Source organism: Amphiprion ocellaris, chromosome 16 (genome assembly GCF_022539595.1).
Source record: "Amphiprion ocellaris isolate individual 3 ecotype Okinawa chromosome 16, ASM2253959v1, whole genome shotgun sequence".
In the NCBI taxonomy this organism is placed as follows: Eukaryota; Metazoa; Chordata; class Actinopteri; family Pomacentridae; genus Amphiprion; species Amphiprion ocellaris.
Window position 1 is genome coordinate 3,104,862 of NC_072781.1, and position 24,362 is coordinate 3,129,223.

Here is a 24,362-nt window from a genome sequence, read left to right on the forward strand (position 1 = left end):
CTTAAAGTACATTAAATTTATTAAAATCCATCCACTGTATATGCTTGACAGCTGACTTTGCTTTAAGAAAAAATGTATTCCTGTATCTGCTCCACAAGATTGCAAAAACCTGATTTCTCTACATACCTGTCAGAACATGTACTGTAGAGTAGTTGTAGTACCTAGTGACACAACCTCGTATGGTTTAATACTGTATAAACAAAAAAAGGAGGTGCACTCTTGGATAACTGGTAGCAATGTGTTGACAAGCAAAGTCTTGTTTGAGTTTAACTAGCAACAGGCACCATGACAGAGACTTCTGAGATGCTTAATGTCCTCTGACCAAAGCTGTTGTGTATAAATATTGTGTCATGATGCAGCTTAGAGAATCAGACTTAGAAAGGCGCCAGCACAGTAGCACTCATGGACATCACAAAGTTGCCATTTATAGATGGATGGATGGATGGATGGATGGATAGATTAACCCTTTATTGATCCTGCAGTGGGGAAATTTTCAGTATTACAGCAGCAGATCAAAAAAAAAGACGGTACAAAGAAAAAGCTGCACACAATGCATACATATAAGTAGTCACTTTCTCCTTGGAGAAGAAATATAAATGTTTGTAGAAAAAAATTACAATAATTCTGTGAAATTGCACATATTGACTTACAGGAGGTCCTCAATTTACGACACATCTGACATAAAACCTTATAAGACAAATCTGTGCACAGTAAGCTTATAACAACATACTTTGGATGCACTGTGGCCACGTACTCAGTTGAAAAGAGAATGCTGCTGGAACTGTGCTAATATTATCTTCAATATGTTGATTGTAAGTAAAGTTGCAAAGCAGTCAAATACACTAAAATAGCCACTGCTGTTTTAGCTCTGGTATAGAGAGCTAATTGACGAAGTTTTGCTAACATATTTACTGTTTAGTCTGAGCAGCTCACGTCAAACATGCTTCCTTGCACCTTGTCTCGATTTGGTAGTGGCCAAAGTTTACACATGACAGATCAAACAGCAGTGCAGAATGACTAGTTTACTGTAAAGTAGACTGTATAATAGGTGACTGGACATCTGGAACACAGCTTTGGACTCCAGGATGAACCAGTTTGGTGCTTAAAGGTCACTGTGAGCTCAAAAAATATGTTTTTGGCCATAACTCAAGAATTCAGATGCTAATTTGGACAATGATTGTGTAGCTCTTCTGTGCTACTGGGTTGAAGATGTTTGAGAAGATTTGAGATGTTTTTGAATGTGAAGGTTGTTTTCAGCAGCATTTATATTTGTAGTATCATCCCCTGTCATCCATACAGCTCAGAATAGTCTTTTTTGGTTGAATTAGTACACGTTTACACTTTTTACTGAATTTCTTTCAAGTCTTCACCAAATAAATGATGAGTGTTGACTGTTGTGGACGTGAACTGTAACTTTTTTGGTTAGCCTTTAACCCCAAACGCTCTAATTCTTGTTCCTGTTAATTGGTCAAATTTAGACATTTTTTTTTGTCTGGGTCAATGTCTTTGAATCCAGTCTTTAATCACATTTACAACTTCAACAGCTGAGCAGTATTTGTGAATGGAAACATAAATAAACAATAAATATTTGAGTCACTGGCGAGTGGCCATGATATAGTGTGCATATAAGCAGAGTAATCATTTCAAACTGTGCAGATACACTCCTCAAATGAAAGTGTGATAGCAGCACACCCCACTCATTGCTCACACCAGGCATTCTAAGCCTGCATCGTGTCTGGTTGAGCCTATGATCATACAATAAACTGGACACGTTCCACAAACTCCAACGTAAATATCTAACACCCTAGATTTTGTTTGAAAACATTGGTGTAAAACATTGTAATTGTTTGCTTTTTAGGGGATTAACACACAGAGACAGTAATGGCTCCGCTGTCCGATATGATCTACATCAGCTGTCGATATTTACACAGCTTCACTGATGGCATTACGTTTTTGTTTTACTTTGGATGTATGTTCATGTGCAGCATGCCAGTCAGAGTCAGACACAGTGGAGGTAGTTACTCTAATAGAGAGTAATCAAAGGATAAGTTTACATGTGTGAGTTTGATTAACTCTCAGAGCTGGTTAGGGTTGAATGATGCCTCACACGTTCCATAATTAGTGATTGGTTACCAGCGAGAATTAAGGCTGGAAAAGTCTGCAGTGCTATTTATGTGCTGGATAAAGGTGCCTCCAGATGTTTTCTTAGTCCTCATTCTGGTGTTATCATAATACATTTTTAAAAATTCCTCTAGTCAGTACGAGGTCTCAACTGCTAAATAAAAATGCAGTAAGCTGGTATTCAAACACTACAGCTAAAGAATAAAATGTTTTCAAACCACAATTTGAAACTGTAGAATTTGCAAATCACAAATGCTGCCATTAAGATGTACTCTGTGCAGCATGTCAGTTGTTTTACAGATTTTAATTGCTTTCTTATTGAATGTGTATCAAGGTTACATTTGAAGGTTCCTAAATTCAGTACACTTGTCTTTATTACTCCACCAAGGCACCAGTGTTGCCAACTCCTCAATACGGACCGTCGCTATAGGATGTCGTGAAAGTTGCTAGAAGTTGCTAAATGACGTCATCACCTAATTTGCATAATCTTTCATTTGCATGTAATCGTAATGGACATTGTAGGAGAGAGGAGTAATGTTGTGGAAGAGACAAAATATGAGTAAAAAACACCCAAAATATGTTTTTGAACTAGAGGCTGGTTGAGCCAAATGCAGTGGTTTATTTTAGTATGACAGTGAAGAAGCATTTTCATTTACATCCTGCCCTGTAAGCCAGAAGGGGATCTGCAGTGGCTTTGCGTGATTCATTTGCCGTCTGGATGCGGAGTGTTGTGAGTCTCTAATCAGACTGCAGCGGGGTTACTGTGATCGCCTGTGAGTGCTTTCAGACAGGAAGGAACTCACAGCAGCACCTGCTGCTCGTTGAGGACAGTAACCGCAGAATGATCCAAGCTTTCATGTCAGAGTCTACAAGACACCAGAAAAAGTTGCCAGATTTGTCACTAGTCGCCGCGGGGATTTGGAAAGTCGCCAGATTTAGCGAGAAAGTGGCCAAGTTGGCAACACTGCAAGGAACGCGGCAGAGTTATGTGACGATCGACGTACGTGAATCTGTCTGTTAGCAACATTACTCAAAAACGGACTAACGGATTTGGATGAAATTTTCAGGGAAAGTCAGAAATCACACAAGGACCAAGTGATTAGATTTTGGCAGTAATGCAGCTTATAGTCTGGATCCACTGATTTGTTAAAGAGTTCTGTATCATTGCAAGATAGCGGCATGGCGTCACTGTAACCATGACAACAAGTGAACACTACATCAGCTGCCTGTTGACGATCACATGATTGTGATCCTACTACAAATCCACCACTGAGGACTAATCAGGACTTATCAGTCAGAAATCATATAGTGACTGAGCAGCCTTGGTGGAATACTGCGCTCTCTGAGGGTTTTTCTGGTGAAGTCCTTTATCGATGAGGACGTCCTCACTTGGCTTCAAAAATCTATTCTCCATGCTCCTGATATCAGCGTACAGAACTTCGTGAAACTGTGTGAAACTCTGGTATGGAGTCACCTGCAGCTGGATCTCAACGTCTTTCTAAGACCCGCCCCCACTTTACCTCCCATTGGCTAGTGATATTAGTTTGTTGAGAGCAAAAGCTGCCTTTCCCTCATTTCATTGGTAGATGAACTTGGTTGGCAACATAGTCCTATCGTAACGCCGGCGCAGCACGTCAGAAATCTGGCACAGTGCTGTAATACTTTAAACCATGCACTTGTTTACAGCTTCACGACGCAGTTTGATGATGTGATCATTTGCATACCGGTAAATGCTGGCTAAATACAGGCATTATTTTATCAGTTTTCCTTATAGGCAAAAAAAAGAGCGATAACGATATTGACCGATATTACATTTTTATGCCAATATCATTCCTGGTATCAAAGTTAAATTTGAAGATTCCTAAATTCAGTACAAATGTTTTCCACTTCTCTTTATTAAAAGTAGATAATTAAAAAGTGTGATATTTGTTGCAACCAAAGTTTTACTGGCATAAAAGTACAGTCTCTTATGCCAACTATACAAACCCGTGCTTCAAAAATAGCAAACTTTTAGCACGTTTTGTAAATGTCGAGCAATAAGTATAATTTAATATGTCTAAAAATGTTCTCCACAACATTGTGTTTCCAGATGCAGTTAGAGGTCAGTACTCACTTCAGACTTCTCAGAACTTAATTAGCTTCTCAATTTAGTTTTAAACAAGAACAAGTTATGAACTCAGTGCATGAAAGTCGTGCGTCTAAACCAGCAGCAGGGTCATGCTCACGGCTCACACAGCTCTAATGCTGTTAAGCTTTCAAATGTACTTAATGACATGTGCACCATGAGCTGACAGAGCAGTTGTGATAAATCTAATTTACCTTTAATCTTGTGTTGTATTTGCTTAGCCGCAGCACAGTGCAGTTGAGATAACAGGAGGAACAAGCAGGACTTGTAACGATGCAAGAAACCACCGATTATATTTAGACGTGTTGTTGCTTTTTGCGGATGAAGAGACGTCAGCGTGTTCAAACTTTTACCTGCTGGATAGATCTCTGCTCTGATCCATTATTTTAAAAGACTGGTGAAAGTAAGAACATTAGTTTGGGGTGACTGGACAAAAATGATGAGATGATGACGCAGCACTAATGCCTGGGATTTTCTCACTTCAAATTATCTGATAAATGAAGGCTAAAAAGGGATTCTGCACAATAGCAGAAAACCTTTACATAACCACCACACCTCTCTTTGTTTTTTCTGTTGTAGTTTGCTTTGTGTTTTGTTTTTGCCAGTGCCAGTCTGTTGATGGTTATATAATACATCATAATACTTATTTTAATTCCTAAACATAATAACATTTAGTAGTATTTGGCTGAACTGACGTTTTAAATAGAGATGCAGAAGACATGCTGCAGCCCATATAAATAATTAACAAAAACAATCCAAAATCTGTTGACTGAATGGCAAAGTACATCTTTTTACAGGTTGAGCACTACTATGGTGCTACGAACTGTGGTTACCACTTTCACAGGCTATTTTGTTGGTTGCTTTAACCGTCTAATCATATAAAGCCCTGCACCTCTATGAAAAGACCATGACTAGAAGGAGAGAGAATTAAAACAATGTTCTCTGTGCATTAAAACAACATATTAAGTCCATACATTTGAAAAAAGAATAATCAAAAGTAGAATTTTTTTTGATTATTTGTGTGACAAACATTTAAAAAGCCTGGAATTGACATGCACAAAATATTACCAATAATGTAGGGGAAAAGGCTGTTTCTGTGCTTTCTACAAATATTTTACTACTTCCATTTGTAATTTGTTTCCATATTTAGCTTTTAAATGAGACATGTAGGAAAAGTGAAGGGATATCTTACCTATATCTCAATTTTTAGCTCAGATTTGATTGTTTTTCCCAACAAAACCAAAAGTTACACATGAATAGCTCAGTGACCATCAGAAATTTAAAAAATTTCCTGTTTCTGGATATGATAAATGATGTAATTTTTAAGGACGTCACAGTATATAGCTATGAGAAACATCCATACACACAATATTAATATCACCATCCTGTAGATATCCTGCTATGAGACCATGAAGCTGAAAAACCTGTGTAATGACACACTTGACACTTTTTTAACTTTAGTACAGTTAAACAAAAGTAAAGTAAGAAAAGTGCATATTTTAATTTTCAGTTAATCCAGATCAATCCTTTCACCGTGTCGGATTATTTATAAATATCAGTAATAATTAAATGCATCTAACTCTTCTGCTTCAGAGATGCTCATGTGGATCCTGCAGCTGTATGTAAGCTGACGACATTTAATATAGTCAGAGGAAATACTCCTACAAACAGCTGGAAACAACAAACTACAGCTGGTAATGTTCTGTCAAATCCAGACTACATTTATCATTGCTGAATCCTGTCAATCTGACCTGTTACAGACACAGCAAAGTTTTATTTTTAGAGGCGTTTCAATCTTGAATAGATGTGAAATTGTACATCCATGTGCTAAAGTGAATAAAAATCCATATAGTTAATAATTTTAATGCAAAACTTTAAATGTTGGAGCCATTAGTTGTTTTTTACTCTGTTTATCTTTAAAGTTAAGTCAAAATATTGTCAGTTACAACACAATAAGGACTGAATGAAGGGAAGTGAATAAAATAGATGTTTTGGATGGTCTTAACAGAAGAAAGGGAAAGTTACAGGATAATAAAATGACACAATCAGTCCCAAAAATACAGCATTTTCAACGTAAATGTTTTACAAGCTAGCAGTTAGCTCTTTTCTCCTGGAGAATCACTATAGGTTATCTCTGCCATTAGACTGGTTCAGGTTAAAATGAAATTTCAATTGCAAGTGGGCGCCAAGGTGCCAAGCAGAACTTTCAGATTTGTGCTATAGAAGATAATCTGCTTTGTTCTCTGTGTCAGTTACCATTTTCTTTAAAGAAATACCCATAGCCACAGCTACGAGCAAATGACAGCATTTGATAAACAGCCAGTCACATGGCAGTGGGGCAACAGGCAGTCGGCCCCACTTGGCATTAAATCTGTGTCATCTGCTGTCGTTGCCAAAGGCTTTAGACATATGCATCATTGTTTTCACACTCTCAAGGCACTTTTCAGTGTATTGTTGACATTTTCTGCAAAAAGCCACATTTTACCGGATATTTACCCTCTGAAAACAACTAAATGTTGAATGGAAAACATGAAGAGGAAGCATTTTGTAATATCTCTCATGGCTTCTTATGAAGCTTTACACAGTTTCTGCAAAACCTCTCATACATGGCTCGACTATGAAATGTTGTCAAAGCTCGAGTTAAAGTTAAATTCACGAGAGCAGGACTCGCTCGGTGCTTTCTGCTCTCACATTTAGGATGAAACACAACAGTGCAGTGGTCTGTTTGTATGTTGAGTCTGAAAGGTATCAAAGTAACTCAGCTAAAACTAGCAGTGACGCATGGTGGCTCCTTCTCTGTAATCTTCCCTGTTTTTTATTGTATTCTGCATGTGTTCAGTGGGTGTGTGTGGCTCACTGGGTGTGTTAAGTTGAGCCGTTAAATGAAGCTTAACCAGACCTTAGCTGACCTGCTGGGAGACACCATTAACACCAGGTTACTGTGAATAGAGTCTGTGTCCTCCTGCCAGGACCCCTGACAGCGCCGAGTTAGAAAAGTTCTCCCAGAGCGACGGGACACAAATACGACCACAGCCTCACCTCCTTTAAAGATACTCCTGTGGGGAACTTACAGAAGCGGGTATAGACTTTTCTTTATGATCCCTAAAGCTGGAGGAGTTTAACGCCGTGGGAAGGAGGCACTGGTTGGGTTTGCAGTGATGCTCTCCTGGAAGGTTTGAGGCCTTCTTTTTTGTCTGAAAGGCTTCTGGACTCTTTTACACAAAATACTTCACTCACTGTCCTCCTGAAAGGGCAACAAGTTCACACAGTTAAATTGAAAGGTATGTTGACTACTGTATCATTGAACCCCGTGTCGTCCTGCGGGTCAAAATTGACCTGTTTTAAAGTTAAAAATGTGGGAAAAAAATATATTTTCCCAGTGAAACTTCTGATGTCCACATTTTTAACATTTTTGGGAAATCTTTGAACATTTTTTGGTGGAAAAAAAAAATGTTAAAAATGTTTCGTTTCGTCATTCACAAAAAAATCAACCAAAATCCAGCAAATTTCGCTGGATTTTGGTTGATTTTTTGTGAATGTTCTTAAAGAAAATAGAAGTTTTACTGATATATATGCAATCACTTTAGATATTTTTAGGATTTTTTTGGAAGATTTTTACTAATTTTTTGAAAATACTTACAAGAATTTTCTTGCCAAATTTGTTTTAAAAAAAAAAAAAAAAAAAAACTACCAAGGGAATTTTTAAGAAATGATGGAATTTTCTTCCTGAAGGTTTTGCAAATTTTCAGAAACTTGGCAAATTTTTTTGCTGAATTTTTGGATTTTTTTTTCCAACAAGGAAACAATATTTTTTGAAGACAACAGGAGTTTTAAAAAATCTGAATCAGTTTCAAAACATATGGTTAAACAGCGTAGGAAAAGCTGAAATAAGAACACATGGATTCTTTTATTAGATTTAATGAGTAGTTTTGCTGTAGAATCAGTTCTATATGGATAGAAAGAATCAAATCTTTTAAATTTTAAATGTGTATGATAGAAAAAAGTAATAAAATGTTAGTAATTATTGCAAAATTTTAATTCCTTGTTCCTCATAAAGATGAGCAGAAAAACGGTTATTCTGAACTATGATAGATTAAAAAAAAAACCAAAAAAAACCAATTAGTATCAGCTTTGACGTAACCTGACCTAATGTCAGTAAGATGCAATAAATAAACAGGAGGGTTAAAAACTACTTGCCTTTCAAAAATGCAGACTTAGTTAGTCATGTACTCTAAAGCATTTATGTTTTACAGTAACACAACGTTGCCATCAAGCTGTCTCAGACTCCCCTTTTGAAGATGCTGATGTTAGCATTTAGCAAGTGCCATCTCACATAGGTGCCAGCATGGAAACAGACTCTCCGCCTTGTTTCTTTCTTGTCTGCTGGCCTCGTCCCTGTTGTCTGAGTGGTTTCAGTGCTTGAGGTCCGTCTGTGGGGTTCAGTAGAGCAGAACTGGAGTCTGTTTCTGTTTAATTTAACGAGCTGCAGAGGACGGGAGAAACAAAGTGTGAGAAGGTGAAGGGGTTTCGAGGACTTTTTGTTACTTCTGTCTGCTCATAAATAGCTGAATAAGAGTAGAACTACTGTAGCTGTAACTATCATATCAGGATTATTTCTGCACTGTGTTTCTTTTCCCGTTATCTTCTCCATGGCTGCTCGTTGTCGTGTTCACATCATTACTTGGTTTTAAGTCCATGATCCTCGGCGTCGGCCCACTGACATGACACTGACCTCCCACAGCGACGATTAGCGGAGTCACTTGTTGATCTCATAAAGCTTAGAAAGATCTTACGGAATCAGCATCACAAACTGTCCTCTGCCTTTTCTCGTTCCTCCATTCGTCAGTCTGTCTCTGCTTCTGTTTCTCTGTCTGCCACTTTCAGTCCTTTTGTGTTTCCGTCTCTCGGCTCGGCGATGGAGGCCGGTCCAGGTCAGCATGATTCAGGCCTGTAAGCCGAAGGAGGATTGCATCTATTTATAGTCTAGTCTGCTCTGGGCCTCGCTGACCTGAAGTCTGTGTCTGTTGTTCTTTCTGTCAATCCACCGTTCATTTAGCTCATCATCAGTTTTGGCCTATCTTTACCCTCAAACAGTTGCCTTCTGGTGTTTAACAAGTTCAATATCTCCGTCAGCAGCATCTTTGAGCTGGATTGGCCCACTTCCTTGTTAATCTGAAGCTTATTTTTTCAGCTAATGTCTATAAAACACCAAAGTTGTGCTGAAAGTGATGACTTAGAAGTTCTTAATTTGCTTATCAATCAATCAGCTTCTAGGTTAATCTTTTAATAATTTAATGTATTTATCAAGCAAAAATGACAAGAATTTCAGATTGGAGCTGCTTGTCTTTGCCTTATTTGAAGGGAAACGTGTGTCTTTGGGTTTTGAAGACATTAAGTTGGGAATCTGTAATGGACATTTTTACTGCTCTCTTTATAGATTCTGACAATTTAATTGATCCATTAATAGATTAATAGAGAAACAAATTTAGATATGATTCGGTAGATAGAGTTGGTTTAACTTTATTGGTGTTTTCCAAAACAAAACATACAATTTCTGTATTGTAAAGTCTTTTATTTTGTGTACACTTTACAGTCATTAAGTTTGGTAAATCTGTGATGTTCTCCACCAATATATGAGGCTTTGGTCACACCCAGTTTCATTGAGTGTGTTTCAAGGAACAATTCAGTGAAGTCAGAGCATCCAAAAGTGTTTTGTGTGTGTTTGGGTTGCGTTGTTTTGTGTGTTTTTGTGTGCAGTCAGACTGAGAGCTGTGCTTTTAGTTGAGCTCACAGCACTGTTGCTACAGGGGGTTTTCTAATGGCTTTGTCGAATGGAAAAGACGTAACAACAACAGATACACTCTAGTACAAAACACTACTTCAACTGTAAGTACGTGTCAAAAAACAAAAGATGATATCCCCCGTCTTAATGCCAGAATTAGTAGATGATGAATCTCCACATAAACACAGATCACATTGGCATTTTTTCACATTTTTAGAATCACATCAATGTTTTTGAAACTTAGAAAATAGCACAAACTTTGATGTTTACAGACCAGTTTTGAATACAGGCAGACTTTACTGATGTTTTCATTCTCAAGGCCTGAGCAGAAATTGTTTTCCATTTATTGTTTTCCCAGTTCTGCGTGAAAATCAGATTTGAATAAGTTAAATCCATCACAGCGAGTCTCCGGTCTGAATATGTATTTGTCAGTCTGACATTGGACTGTAGGATTTGTGGAAAAACATCATTCAGTATTTAAACTTTTATGATCAATGTGGCATTTTTAGCTTGGAAACTAAAGGACTGGATTGTGATTGATGTAGTTTTAAACAAGATGAATATACCAAACATAATAATGATAATCATTAAAAAAAACATCATAAAATCTGATTTAAAAAAATGTTGTGTTGGTAATGTTTTGTCTCTCAGAGAAAAGTCTACTTTTCTGTAAAAAAGGGTTAATTTTCTGTGTTAAAAAAAAAAAAAAACAACTTTTCTCACATATTACATCGATTCTCTATGTATACTTAGATATAACCTTTAAATTAAATAAATTAGTACAGTTTTCATGCTTCAGCTGCTTTTAAAAGCCTGGAAGATTTTTATATCAGAATCATTGTTGTTGCTGGGCAGGTTTTCAGATATGAGGAACTTGACGTGGTTATTTGACAAGAATTTTTGAAGAAAGATAAAAATATTTAAAAAGACAGCAAAAGTCAAGTGTCAAATAAACGCCAAGTGTAGGTGGATTTGGGGGTGATAGAAATTTAAAAAAAAAACATTACAATGTGCAGGAATGTGCAAATTATTCACCTGAGACTGTGAAAATGTATAAAGCATATAGTATATTTCATATTTATTAAATAAAACCAATGAATTTCTTGAATTGTAGCCAAAATACATCATAAACTGTGGCTTTGTAAGTGATTGTAACATGAGGTTTTAGTGATTTCAAGGAAGGCTCAAATATGATATGAAAATTTGCATTTTTACAGCAGCAAAGCGCATAGTGCGAACATTTATGAAATATCAGTAGCAAAATAAACAAAAAAAATATACATAAATACTAACTCAAATTTTTTCTGGATATGGAAATAACAATATTATATATATCAGTGGTATTGCATGGAATCTTTCATACACAAAATCACTGGTGATATTGAGCTTTATGGTTATTTTATATTAGAATCGAGGCAATTGTGTAAATGTTGTGTTAAATCTCAAACCATAATTCTACTGTAATATTTCTCATTTTAATCTCCATCTGTTGGTAGGTGTGGTGTACTAAATTCCGTTGTGTGTTTGCTGGTTGTGTCTAATCATCATGCTAAATATCCATGCTTTGGGGGGTGGGTTGCCAGGTTGGCTCCAGACAGCAGATGAAGAACAGACACATGGCAACCAAGATCTTTGTTGACTGAGGCTGATTGTGTGGTCGCTGAGGAGACCTCGACAGAGCTGCAAAATGACTCGCTGCATATTTAACCCTCTTGTCGTCCTGTGGGTCAAATTGACCCATTTAAAAGTTTGAAAATGTGGAAAAAAAAAATATTTTTATGTCCACATTTTCAACATTTTTGGGAAATTTTTTGGGAATGTTCTTAAAGAAAATATTAGAAGTTTTACTGATATATATGGAATCACTTTAGATATTTTTAGGATTTTTTTGGAAGATTTTTACTCACTTTTTGAAAATATTTACAAGAATTTTTTTTGCCAAATTTGAGGGATTTTTAAAAAATAAAACTTAAGGAATCATTGGAATTTTCTTCCTGAAAGTTTTGCAAATTTTCAGAAATTTGGGGAATTTTTTTGCTGATTTTTTTCATTTTTTTTCAGACAAGGAAACAATATTTTTTGGTGCCGGTAAATGAAGACAGCAGGAGGGTTAAAAACTGCCCATGATGGACATAATCTTGATAATATGTCAAACTTTCAAAGCGTGGATGTGGGCTGAAAGAAGCCGTCTATCCATCCAGTCATCCGCCACGCCGGTCTGTTTGGAACGTCTAGTTGAGATAGTAATAAGCAGAGAGCTGGATGGATAAATGAATATGATGATGTCGGTCATCACTCAGTCCAATTGGGCTAAGTGCTGTGTGCTCGTCTCCATGATGTCACGGCATCTTTCTGCCAGAAACAGGGTGTGTGAGTGCATCTGACAGGGTGGAGAAGGTAAAGGCCCGTTGTGGGTTTGACTCTGAAGCTGTCTGCATTAATAGGTCTTCCGTGGTTTTAATAGATATTAACAAAACAGAAAAAAAAATCAGGTTTCAGCTCATTGCAATCTCTCATTCAAAATTTTATCCATCTGTCTTTCTGAAAAATGTACATATGTAGTAACTCTTTGGTTTACTTTCCCCACACTGATCTATCTACTGTGTTTATTTATATAGTGCCAGTTCACAACATGTCATCTCATAGCACTTAACATAATACAGACACAAAATAATCTGTATTTTTACAAACAGTAACAGGTTCTTTAATGACATTTGACCTTAAAATTTCACTAATAATTACTGGATTTAAATTGAAGTAAAAACCATAAATAAATTCCGCAGACATTTTTCATTATTTGAAAGAAAAATGATGTATACTTGAATAAAAAAAAGGTAGATAATTTTCTAAAATGTTCCTGAAATCACAGAAAAAATATCAAATTGCATGTTGATTATAAATAAAATAAGTAAACTTAAAAAAAAATGTATTTATAAAACTAGAAATTCATCCTTTACCAATTTTGAGCACAAAATTACACAGTTTTGCTCTTTTTGAATCAGCAAAAATATATTTATTGGCCCTTAGCATAGTTTAAACTACTGGCATTACTGCAGATAAAAATAAATCTGTAATTTTTACAAACAGTAATAGGTTCTTTAATGACATTTGACCTTAAATTTTTTTTAAATGTTAGTAAAATCACAGAAAAAGTATCAAGTTACATGTTGACTATAAATAAAATATGTAAACTTTTAAAAAATCAATTATTTATAAAAATAGAAATTAATCTGTTACCAAGTTTGAACACAAAATTACACTGTTTTGCTCTATTTAAATCATTACTGTATTGTATTTTACAGCTATTTGCCATTATTTCCATTGTTTTTACATGTTTTTTATCTTGCAACCGTCCTCCCAGACTTTCACTTTCGTTTTGTTTGTTTTTGACGTTCATTCATTCATGCATTGTTTATTTATTTATTTAACAATGCTCCTGTATATGACTGTGTCTGGAAGTCTGCATGATGTGTGTACGATACTAAGAATTAATTAGTAAACCAGCTGCTGATTGACCAACAGTATAAAGAGCCTTGATGGTTCCTCCTCAAGCTGTAGCTTCTGTCTGATGTTTTCTTTTGTGCTGTGGGACTTTTTTTTGTCTGTTTATGTTTGACAGTGAGGTAAGATGTAATTTGGTTTTGCTGCTTTTGGTTGGCTTATCTCTGCTTTCTTTCTTCAGATAATTTGTCTGTTCTCTTGGCTTCTGCCCATCCTGAAACCAAATCTTGGCTCCATCGATTTGAAAAACTCATTGCAAGTAAAGGCAGCAGTTATCAAATCCCAGCAATCTGTTTCTGTGGCTGCTTTGGGCCTCTGGGGAAGTCGGGTCAGTCTCACGTTGTGTCTCAGCCGCCGTAGACTGATTATTAGTCTCTCTTATTAAGCCTTTTTTTTAAAGTTCTTGAGTTGCTGTTTTCTCTGTTCTGCTGTTAGTTTTGACATGTTTAAACCATCCAGAGCCTCTGTTCTGTCAAGCTAGGACCTATGGGAGCTGGTATGTGTATAAGAACACTAAAAACAGAAATAATTATCGACTTAACCCTCTTGTTGTCCTCATTTGTGGGCGCCAAACAATATTGTTTCCTTGTCTGAAAAAATAAAAAATATTCAGCAAAAAAATTCTCCAAATTTCTGAAAATTTGTAAAACCTTCAGGGAGAAAATTCCAATAATTCCTTATCAGTTTATTTTAAAAGTTTTAGTTTAACCCTTGTGTTGTCCTGCGGGTCAAATTGACCCGTTTTAAAGTTTGAAAATGTGGAAAAACAAAAAATATTTTCCCAGTGAAACTTCTGATGTCCACATTTTCAACTTTTTTGGGAAATTTTGAACATCTTTTGGTGGAGAAAAGAAACGTTACAAATGTTTCTTAAGAACATTCACAAGAAAGTCAACCACAATCCAGTGAATTTCACTGGTTTTTGGTTGATTTTTTTGTGAATGTTCTTAAAGAAAATATTAGAAGTTTTACTGATATTTATAGAATCACTTTAGATATTTTTAGGTTTTTTTTGGAACATTTTTACTCATTTTTTGAAAATATTTACAAGAATTTTCTTGCCAAATTTGGGAGATTTTTTAGAATTAAAACTTTTAAGGGAAACTTTTAAGGAACTATTGGAATTTTCTTCCTGAAGGTTTTGCAAATTTTCAGAAATTTGGGGAATTTTTTTGCTGAATTTTCGGATTTTTTTCAGACAAGGAAACAATATTTTTTGGTGCCTGTAAATGAGGACAATAGGAGAGTTAAAAAATCCTTCAAATGTGGCAAGAAAATTCTTTTGAATATTTTCAAAAAATGAGTAAAAATCCTAAAAATATCCAAAGTGATTACATATATGTCAGTACAACTTCTAATATTTTCTTTAAGAACATTCACAAAAAATCAACCTTTTGTGAATGTTCTTAAGAAATATTTTTAACATTTCTTTTTTTTCCACCAAAAAATGTTCATAGATTTCCCAAAAATGTTGAAAATGTGGACATCAGAAGTTTCACTGGGAAAATATATATTTCTTCCCACATTTTCAAACTTGAAAACGGGTCATTTTGACCCGCAGGACGACATGAGGGTTAATATTAGATCATTTTTAAGGATACAGAAGATTCCAAGTCTTACAGAGTAAGACTTTGACTCTATTTTTGTCTTTGAATCGAACATGACAGTTGGTCACAAAGAGATTCTTTCAGAAAACTACTAAAATTTGGGAAAATATCAACTCACTGATTAAAGTTTAGGCTCATTGATGAGATGCAAATGTTTGCAGCCTTTTCTAATTACTCTCTACTGGTTGTAATGCATTAACTTTCTGTATTTGACACTGATCTGCTCTCGTTAAGCTGCCGTCAGTTCCTCTTGTTTTCATTATTTTCTATACGATTTGTCCCTTCTGAAGCCCGTCCTTGTTCTCCCGTCTTTTTCAACTGAAATTCCTCAGTCGGTTTCTGATGTTTCTAAGCAGCCAGCTGCCAAGCCTGTCTGCCATCTCGAGCATAATAAAGCCGTCATCTCGGGCCAGCGTTGAAAAACAGTCCTATTTTTGCAGGCAGATCCAACTTCTAAGAATACAAGCAGCCAAAATAGCCCATTATGGCTGTGAGAAGAAGGTTGTGGAATGTCTGCGGAGCGCTTTGATTTCTCATCCTCTGATCACAACGGGTTTGGTTTCTGTGAGGTCTAAGCATATAGGATATCGATCTGGAAAGGCTTACATCTACATGTATTGATGCAGGAGAGAGTGGGTCAGAGGTTTGAGGTCAGACTCGGGGTTCGGTTTTATCACTGTGTTTTCCTTTGTTGGTGGTGAAGGCGATGGATTTAACAGGAAATCAATGCACAGACCTTTACGTAGCAGGAAGGAACATGGGTGGAAAACATGGAACAACTGTTGTTTTTCTCCTTTTATCTGGATTGATACGACTGAACATGCATGTATTTTACTTTTCTACCATGATCTTTAAAGCTATTCACACCAATGACATAAAAAGTTTAAGGCTACATGGACATTTTTTACTCAAGACTTTAAAGGTAGATGTAAAAGTTAAAGGTGTTTTCATACTCATATTGTTCATTTTACACTCAAAAAGACACAAAAATGCTTTCAAGCTTCTTACAAATGCAACTTTTTCCTTAAATTAAAGGTCATATTTTTTGATTTTTGAAATCTTGGCCAGACAAATTGTTTCCCCAGTAGAGTGATTGCTAGTTTTTTGTATTTTTTTTTACCTGTTTTGGGGCGTAAAATATCAGGAAAAAGTGAATAATGACATTGCATTGTAAGATTTCAAAGCCTGAGGAGGTTGGTTTCATTTTTACCATATGAATAACGATTAATCAATTATCAGAGTTTTTGGTGGTTTACGTTCTTATATTTGACGTGCCGGTTAATTAATGAATCATTTTAGCACTGATTGACTCTCCTCACTTTTGAATTCTCACACAGCAGCTAAACACAGTCCCACTGAACAAATCTTAAAGTTTATTGAATTACAATGCACTTAATATTAGCTGAAAAAAACACATTTACATTTTGGTTTTTGAAATCTTGGTGAAACAAATGTTTGCCCTAATCAAGTTATCACTATTGTTTTTTTTTTTTTTTAATATTGTTTTGGCTAAAAAATGTCAGGGAAATGTGAAAAATGACATTGCATTGTAAGTTTCCAGGGCTTGAGCAGTTATTTTTAGTTTTTGCTACATGAACAACTTAAGCAAATACTCAATTGTCAGAATTTCCGGTAGTTTATATTCTTTTCTTTGTCGTGCCATGAATCGTTTCAGCACTGATTTACTCTTTTTGCTTCCCGATTTCCTCATAACAGTGAAATACAGTCAGCAGACGGATATTATTGATAAATATTGAGGTTTTACACATATTAGCTGTATTATAATTATTATTATTATTATTATTAATAATAATAATGCCTTCCGTCATGTGTAGCAGCCAGCTTTGGAGAACTATAATTTGATTGTCGTAATATTATGTTTGCACAGAAGACCATAAATTCCATATTCACATGGCAGCCCTGGGTTTGATTTTCCACTGCCTCCGTGTTTGCTGTGGAGGAAGGAAATGTTTCCTATTCACTTTTCCTGCCAGTGTTTTTCCAGCGAGCCGACAGACTGAAATCTTCTCCGACCTCTGAGGTTACCTCCACTCCATTAGCTCGGGTCATTCGTAACATTCAGCGTGATTAGTTTTCCTTGCCAGTAAAAGTATGAGATTTCTGATTTCCATTAACAGCTGCCACAGCAAACGGTGAGTTTACTTCCAGTGACTCCGAGGGATTGACGGCTTTGTCAGCAGAACTGCTAATGACCGGAGTTTGCATTAAAGTTTCTCTTTGTTCGGCTCTTTTAATCAAACAACAATGGCTGCTTTAGTTTTCTGACTCATCAGGGAGGAAGTTGGTCAACATATGAATCTGTTGTTCTTATTTTTCTGAGCTACATCTCTTATTATCAAAAAGTAATTCAAATAAAATACAAATCAGTGTTTGCTTCCATCAGCTACTATTCTGTGTATATAGATTTTTTTAAAGAACACTTTCTTTTCCCTTTTCCATCTCATAGGTTCCAGCACATTAATCTGTTTTACTTGTACATTTAGTATTTTAATAAATTTAGGATAAAGAGGAGATCTCATGCAACAAAGGTCACTGTGTCAGCGTCAAAATCCTCATTACAAAGTGCTTCACAAGGCAACAAATTAAAACCTACAGATGTGAAATCATCAGGATTTAAGATAAAAACACAGAATTGCAAATAAAATAAAACAGGGGTGTTACAAAGTAAAAAAAAAAATTGGAAGAAGAGACAGTTCAAAAGAGATTAAAATCAAATAAAACCAGGTTAGGAGCAATTTAAAAGTTGTCCTTGTGGATATATATATATATATATATATTTTTTTTTTTTTACTTTATGGGCTTCCTAGAAAGGTTTGTGTCCTTCACCACTGTGACCACCTGATGCAGTTTTTCTTTTTCTTTGTTTTTTTTTAGCTTTCTGCTACAGTGGTATCATGTCCAAAAGTTGGTAGCAAGCCCCAGGTTCTTTGTTCTGTCCAACAGAAAACAATGCAGGTAGTGAAATGTTTGTCCATCCATCAGTCAGTAGTGCGTCTCTGTCTCACAGAGACTCACAGAGATCAGTTTTCTCTCCTTTTGATGAGTTCTAAACTGTAAAACTGAATGTGGATTCAGTTGTGGCAGCTTGGGTCATATAAAATCCATCAAATCTGAAAAAAGATCAGAATCAGAATGTCTTTATTGTCATTGCACTAAAACAACAAAATTAAAAGTGCAGTCCTTAAAGTGCATAATAAATAAAATAACATAAAAAACAAAAAATAAAATAACAAAACAAAACAAAAAAAGCATCTAAGACCATCACTATAAAAACATTCATTAAAAAACCATCTATAAAACCATCCAATAAAACCCATTAAACACGAGAATTATTTAATGTGTCCTGAGTTTATTACAGAAATGGCATTTGCAAAAAAGTTCCCACCTGACCCCTCAGAATCAGTTAATTGTATAAAACCTTTAGTGTATTAAATGAATTCATGCAAAATATTGCCCTTATACTATGAATATTTTCAGAGTTGCAGACCCTTCAGTGACTGTCATTGACTCCTTGTACCAACAGAAATCATCTGATTCTTCAGATTTATTGTGGAATCAACCAGGTTTTATAAGTGGAGATGGAAAAATGTACAGAAAAACAGGTAGATGGATGTTGTGGTTGGAGCAGTTCTACAAACTGCAACCCAAATTGCTGCACAGATGACTACTTTTTTTGAGTGTACGGATTAAAATTGGTTGCATTTGCCCCTTTGGCGCGCAGAAATAGCTACTGTGTTAGTCCTTGTGGTTGAAAGTTGTGCTTGCTCAGTTTAGGTGTTATCTCGTCTCAAAACATGAGATGGTATATAAAAAAAATAAAAGAAAGAGCAAGAGGAGGACATGGATGAGATGATAAAGAGTCCAGATCCAGTGAAGAAGAAAAACTACTACATTCAATCACAATGACAAAGGCATTGCCAGGGCTGCAAAATTAACACCTACTACTTACTAATCACCATTAAATGAACATGATAGTGATATTGACGTTTAGAAGGCTCTGATAAATCATGTTCTACCAGTGGACTAGCTGGTCAGAGCCAGTGTCAGTCGAAGCGTTTACAGCAGGATTACCTGAGCGCCTCGTACAAAGCCTTTAGCTGCTGCTCTGGACCGTGTTCTTGTGTCCAACGTATATGCAGAAGTGTTTCCATTATGTATACTGATGCATGAGAGTGCATGAAGAGCAGGTATCAGTGTGATTGATTAGAACTGTGAATCCCCACTTACCTTAGAATGATCAATACACCTAAAAAATTATTGAAAACAGCTGCACATAGACTGTAGCTTAGCACATGTATAGGCAGGTTTCTATTCAACGTACAAGCGCATTAACTGTCCTAAAGTTCATTCATTGTTATTTATGAACTCTTTTGTTCTTGCATTTTTCTCTTTTTGATCGTGAGTATAGATTTGCAGACAGGAAGGATGTGCAGAGAGAGAATTGACCAAAAGATGTAGTAATTTTTCAGCACATATACATCATTATCAGTAGTGCAGTCACTGACAAAAATTAACTGGTTTTCATCAGGGGGTCATCTAATTATTGGCCTGGTTGATCCCATATTCTACATTTTTCCAATTACAAGTATCATTATCTTTTTAAGAACCAATTCCTGATAAAATTAATTTACTAAAAAATGCCCTACTTTGGCTTGTCACTATGTGGGTTCAAGCAATATTCCACTCACAGCAAGGTCTGATTGGTTAGACGTCACGAGTAATAGCCTATTAACACTGAAGATTAAACACTGAAATGCTGTCTTTCGGTTACACATGGATAACAGGAATAATCAAAGGCTTCTCAGTGAACCTTTGTGGTTATTGTAGATTTTGACACCATGATTTTCATTTTATTTAATGTGTGTTGATTCCAAGTATTGGTTATGTGTCTTATTGGCTACTAATAGTCAGTTCTGGGTCTGAAAACTCCCTGTCAGTCCACCTCTGGTTTTTATAGTTTTAGTTTGAACACCAGCTTTTAGGAAATGTTGACAAGAAAGAAAGAATTTGCAAAAATATGTTTGTAAAATGGTCGCAGGACTAATGTTTGTGGGTATCCAGACACCGTGAGCCCAAAGCCGTGGTTGGGACGAGGGATTAGGGATGTCCAGTGTCTCTCCCTGTCTGACACGCACACACCTACACACACACACATACACACACACACACACACACACACACACACGTAAGCTGCCCATCTGTCCTCTGAGACCAGCAGCTGGTTGGAGGCAGAAAAGCCCAGTGTGAACTTGACCTCTGACTCCATGCAACAGGCGAAGTCACTGTCCACTGTATCCATCTACTGTATCTGTCTGACACACACACACACACACACACACACACACACACACACTCACACACACCCACGCTGACATCCTCCCCTCCCCATTAGAATCATTAACTGGACACTGATTATATTAAGGCCGAACCCACAAGACTAATTTCACTAAGTGCAAAAAGCTTGTGCTTATTTTGTGTATGTGTTTGTGTGCGTTTGTGTGTTTGTGTGTGCTATATATCTCCCTGTCTTCCTAATATTAGTCGACAGCCTCTGCTTCAGTCTCTCATGTGACGTAAGAGGCCAAAACTCTGAGCTACTTTGGCCTGAAGTTGAATTTGGTCACAAAATGGGCGGTTTAGCAGAAAACTTTTATCCTGCGTGCAGCAGAAAGGGAATGATCTATGTGTTGTGTGTTTACGTGCCTCAGCTTTACCGTTAAAAGAACATTTTTAATCAAGTCACAAAGTCGCTGGCGCAGGCGGTTCTGAAATCCTCCCAAATAAGATATCAAGTTTTCATGGCTGCAAAAATCTTTGCTTTAGAGAAACCAAACACGGTATTTATTATTTATTAGCACTTAAATCTTGAACATCTGCTGAAAAGTTGTGCAGAAGAAGCTGTTATTGAGCAACATGAGCTGCAGTTACATTTAGGACCTGTTGTGTTGTTGAACTGTTGTGTTTTTCTGTGGTCACTCACTCAGAGGGTTTCCAAGAAATATTTCTTTTGTTACTGGTGTTGTAGTCGCTCCAGCATTCTGACTGCTTCTCTTCCCAGTACCGATGTTGAGTCCTCACCGTTTCCTTTCTGCTTCTCCTCCTCAGATCACCAGAAACTGGAGCGGGAGGCGAGGATCTGCCGTCTGCTGAAACATCCAAACATAGGTGAGTCATCTCAGAGAGCCAGCGGACCGGAACAGGTGTGATAATGGAGATATGTCACGAAAAGATACTTAACCCTCCTGTTGTCCTCATTTACAGGCACCAAAAAATATTTTTTCCTTGTCTGAAAAAAATCAAAAAATTCAGCAAAAAAAATTCCCCAAATTTCTGAAAATTTGCAAAACCTTCAGGAAGAAAATTCCAATGATTCCTTCAAAGTTTCCCTTAAAAGTTTTATTTTTAAAAAAATCCCCCAAATTTGGCAAGAAAATTCTTGTCAGTATTTTCAAAACATGAGTAAAAATCTTCCAAAAAAAAAATCCTAAAAATATCTAAAGTGATTCCATATATTTCAGTAAAACTTCTAATATTTTCTTTAAGAACATTCACAAAAAAAATCAACCAAAACTCAGTAAATTCGCTGGATTTTGGTTGATTTTTTTGGTGAATATTCTTAAGAAACATTTATAACATTTCTTTTTCTCTACCAAAAAATGTTCAAAGATTTCCCAAAAATGTTGAAAAAGTGGACATCAGAAGTTTCACTGTGAAAATGTTTTTTTTCCGCATTTTCAAACTGTACAACAGGTCAATTTGACCCGTAGGACGACACGAGGGTTAAATCAAAAACTGCAAAACATTTTACTTCATCTGTAGATCCACAAATCCATCAGTGCTGTATTGTTTAAATGTTTTGTTCAACATTTAGTGGCACACCGTAAAAACAGTAACTGAAAATCAATGCATAGGGAAGTGGTGAACTGTTATTTGATGAATAAATCAAATCAGTTCTTTAGATCCAAGAGAAATTCAACTCTCTGTCAGAAAACGTCAGACGTCAGAAAACAATATTAACTGACACATAGTGTGACTAAATATAAGGAGCTTCTTGTTAAACGCGGTTGAACTGGTCCAGAAAAGAAATCTACTGAAAAAAAAGGATTATTTTGGGTGGCAGAGAAAACTTTTTGGACAGAAACTTCCCCAAAAAAGACTTTACTCAGCATTGTGACTTCTATACTACACTTTTTGTTCACACACATCCTCCTAAATGTATTTTACAGGCCACACACATCTGTTTTTAGTTGTTTATGTGAGTGAAATGCTCACAATGTGGAACCCTGTTAACTATAGAGTTAAACATTTAAAGTGCCATTAATTTGCAGAGCACAGATCTGCATTTACAGGTGACATGCAAAGTCAGATCAGTATTTCACTCAGCAGATGTGTCTCAGTCTGTTAGGTAGGCCTATTAAAAACCAATACATAATCGATTGTGCATTTATGAAGGCTGAAATGTTCGATCTGAGAAACACTTCCAGAGATGCGTTGGTTCGACTTTAGGATCACCTCGGTGGCTGCCGTTTGTGATGCTGCTGAGTCGTGTTGTGTCATCCTGACAGGTGTTTCTATAATCTTATCCACGCAGCTGATATCAGGCAGGATCGGATAAACAACAGAAACAACTCTTGAGTCTGTTACCGCTGACGCTGGCTGACACTTCTTCCTCCTCCCCCAGACTGCAGCCGTATCCCTTATGGTTTTGCAGGGGCTTTTTGCTTTCCACCTGCCCTTCATCCAGTGAAACATGTCCGGTTGCTTCTGATTTAAGCTGAAACCTTGCAGTCATTGTTTCATATCAGAGCCAAAACAACAAGTGTGTCTTTTCATTAGGCTAGGTTTCATTTTAGCGTCAGTCCGTTTATTAATAACTCTGAAACAAATGGCCTCTGGCGATAGGCAAATCCGCCCGTTACCTGATCTGTCGCTGTGTGGGACATTTGCATGGTGCCACTGGCCAGCTGCCAAAGAGGCAAAGTGAGTCTGAACACCGACACATGCAGTCAGTCAGCTGGTGGCACTAATACGATCAACACCGTGTTTACTCTGTTTGAGTCTGCGTGTGGTTGATGGTCTCATGATGTTCCATTTAAACTACCAGCATTCCTGATGTCTGATAATTGACATTGATGTTTCATATTTCTAATGATTCTCTGTAAGTTTAATAACCCTCATAATGTGCGACTGTGCTCGTCTGTGAAAGCACACAGGAGCCAGACGAACGTGTCATCTCCACGGCCGTAGCCTGTCAGGTAGACTGAAGGATTATTGTGCCTGTAAATGTCTTTGTGAATCTGTTGTCGAGTCTCATACGACTTGGAATTCATCGCGTCGCTCTGACTGTCTGTGAGATCCAGACAAAAGGCGGCGGCCCCTCGGAAAGGAAGGAAATGGCAAAGTGTTTTTAAAGCAAAACTGCCAAGTGTGTTATCAAAACACGCTGTCCAGTCCGAGCTGTACGCCCACACACACACACACACACACACACACACACACACACACACACACACACACACACACACACACACACACACACACACACACACACACACTGAGTATGATAGCAACATAATAGGCATCAGAGTTTCATTGGTCTCCCTTCGTCCCACCTGATTTCTGCTTCTTCTTCTATTCTTCTTTTTGCCGCTGCTCTTTTCTTATCCTGTTCTCAAGGGGAGACCTTGTCAAGTTTCCTTTTTTTTTCAAAATGTAACTCGTCTGAAGAGAGAAGAAAGGCAGTAAAATAGCACATTTTCAGGCTTTATTCAGGAACTCAAGCACCTTCACCCACCTTGACATGAGCTGGTTTTTTAATAAGCCTGCTGTGAGAATCCGGTTATGATTTAAGACGGTTAAAGTTGTGCTTTTTGGCAACAAACCTTCACCTCTCGTTATCTTTCCTGTCTGGCTTTGTGCTTTTTTTTTTATAAAGAGACAAAGCCAACGAGGACTTTAGCAGTATCACATTAATTATGAATGATTAAAATATGGTAACCGTTCTGTCGATGTTTGTGTCCAAAAGCGTGTTCCTCGTTGCCAACCGACCAGGTGGCACTCGGGCTTTAGAAAGCTACTGTCTGATAATTTCAGATCGCGGCTCGGTGCTGCTGGAAACCTGGAAGCTCTTTGTATCACTTGACCTTGTGTGTTTGTTATGATTATGAATGAACATACTCGTACATGAACTACACCATTCCTAAGC

At 36.8% G+C, this 24,362-nt stretch overlaps 1 protein-coding gene across 24 annotated transcripts in view; it reads left to right on the forward strand.

Moving 5' to 3' along the window:
* The window catches only part of camk2g2 (calcium/calmodulin-dependent protein kinase (CaM kinase) II gamma 2), a 90,243-nt gene that overhangs the window by 20,951 nt on the left and 44,930 nt on the right, over positions 1–24,362 (forward strand). For all 24 annotated transcript variants that reach the window (XM_055018845.1, XM_055018823.1, XM_055018825.1 and 21 more), the window contains exon 3: positions 21,263–21,322. In XM_055018845.1, the coding sequence (XP_054874820.1) occupies positions 21,263–21,322 (60 nt within the window). The remainder of the gene's footprint in view (positions 1–21,262; positions 21,323–24,362) is intronic.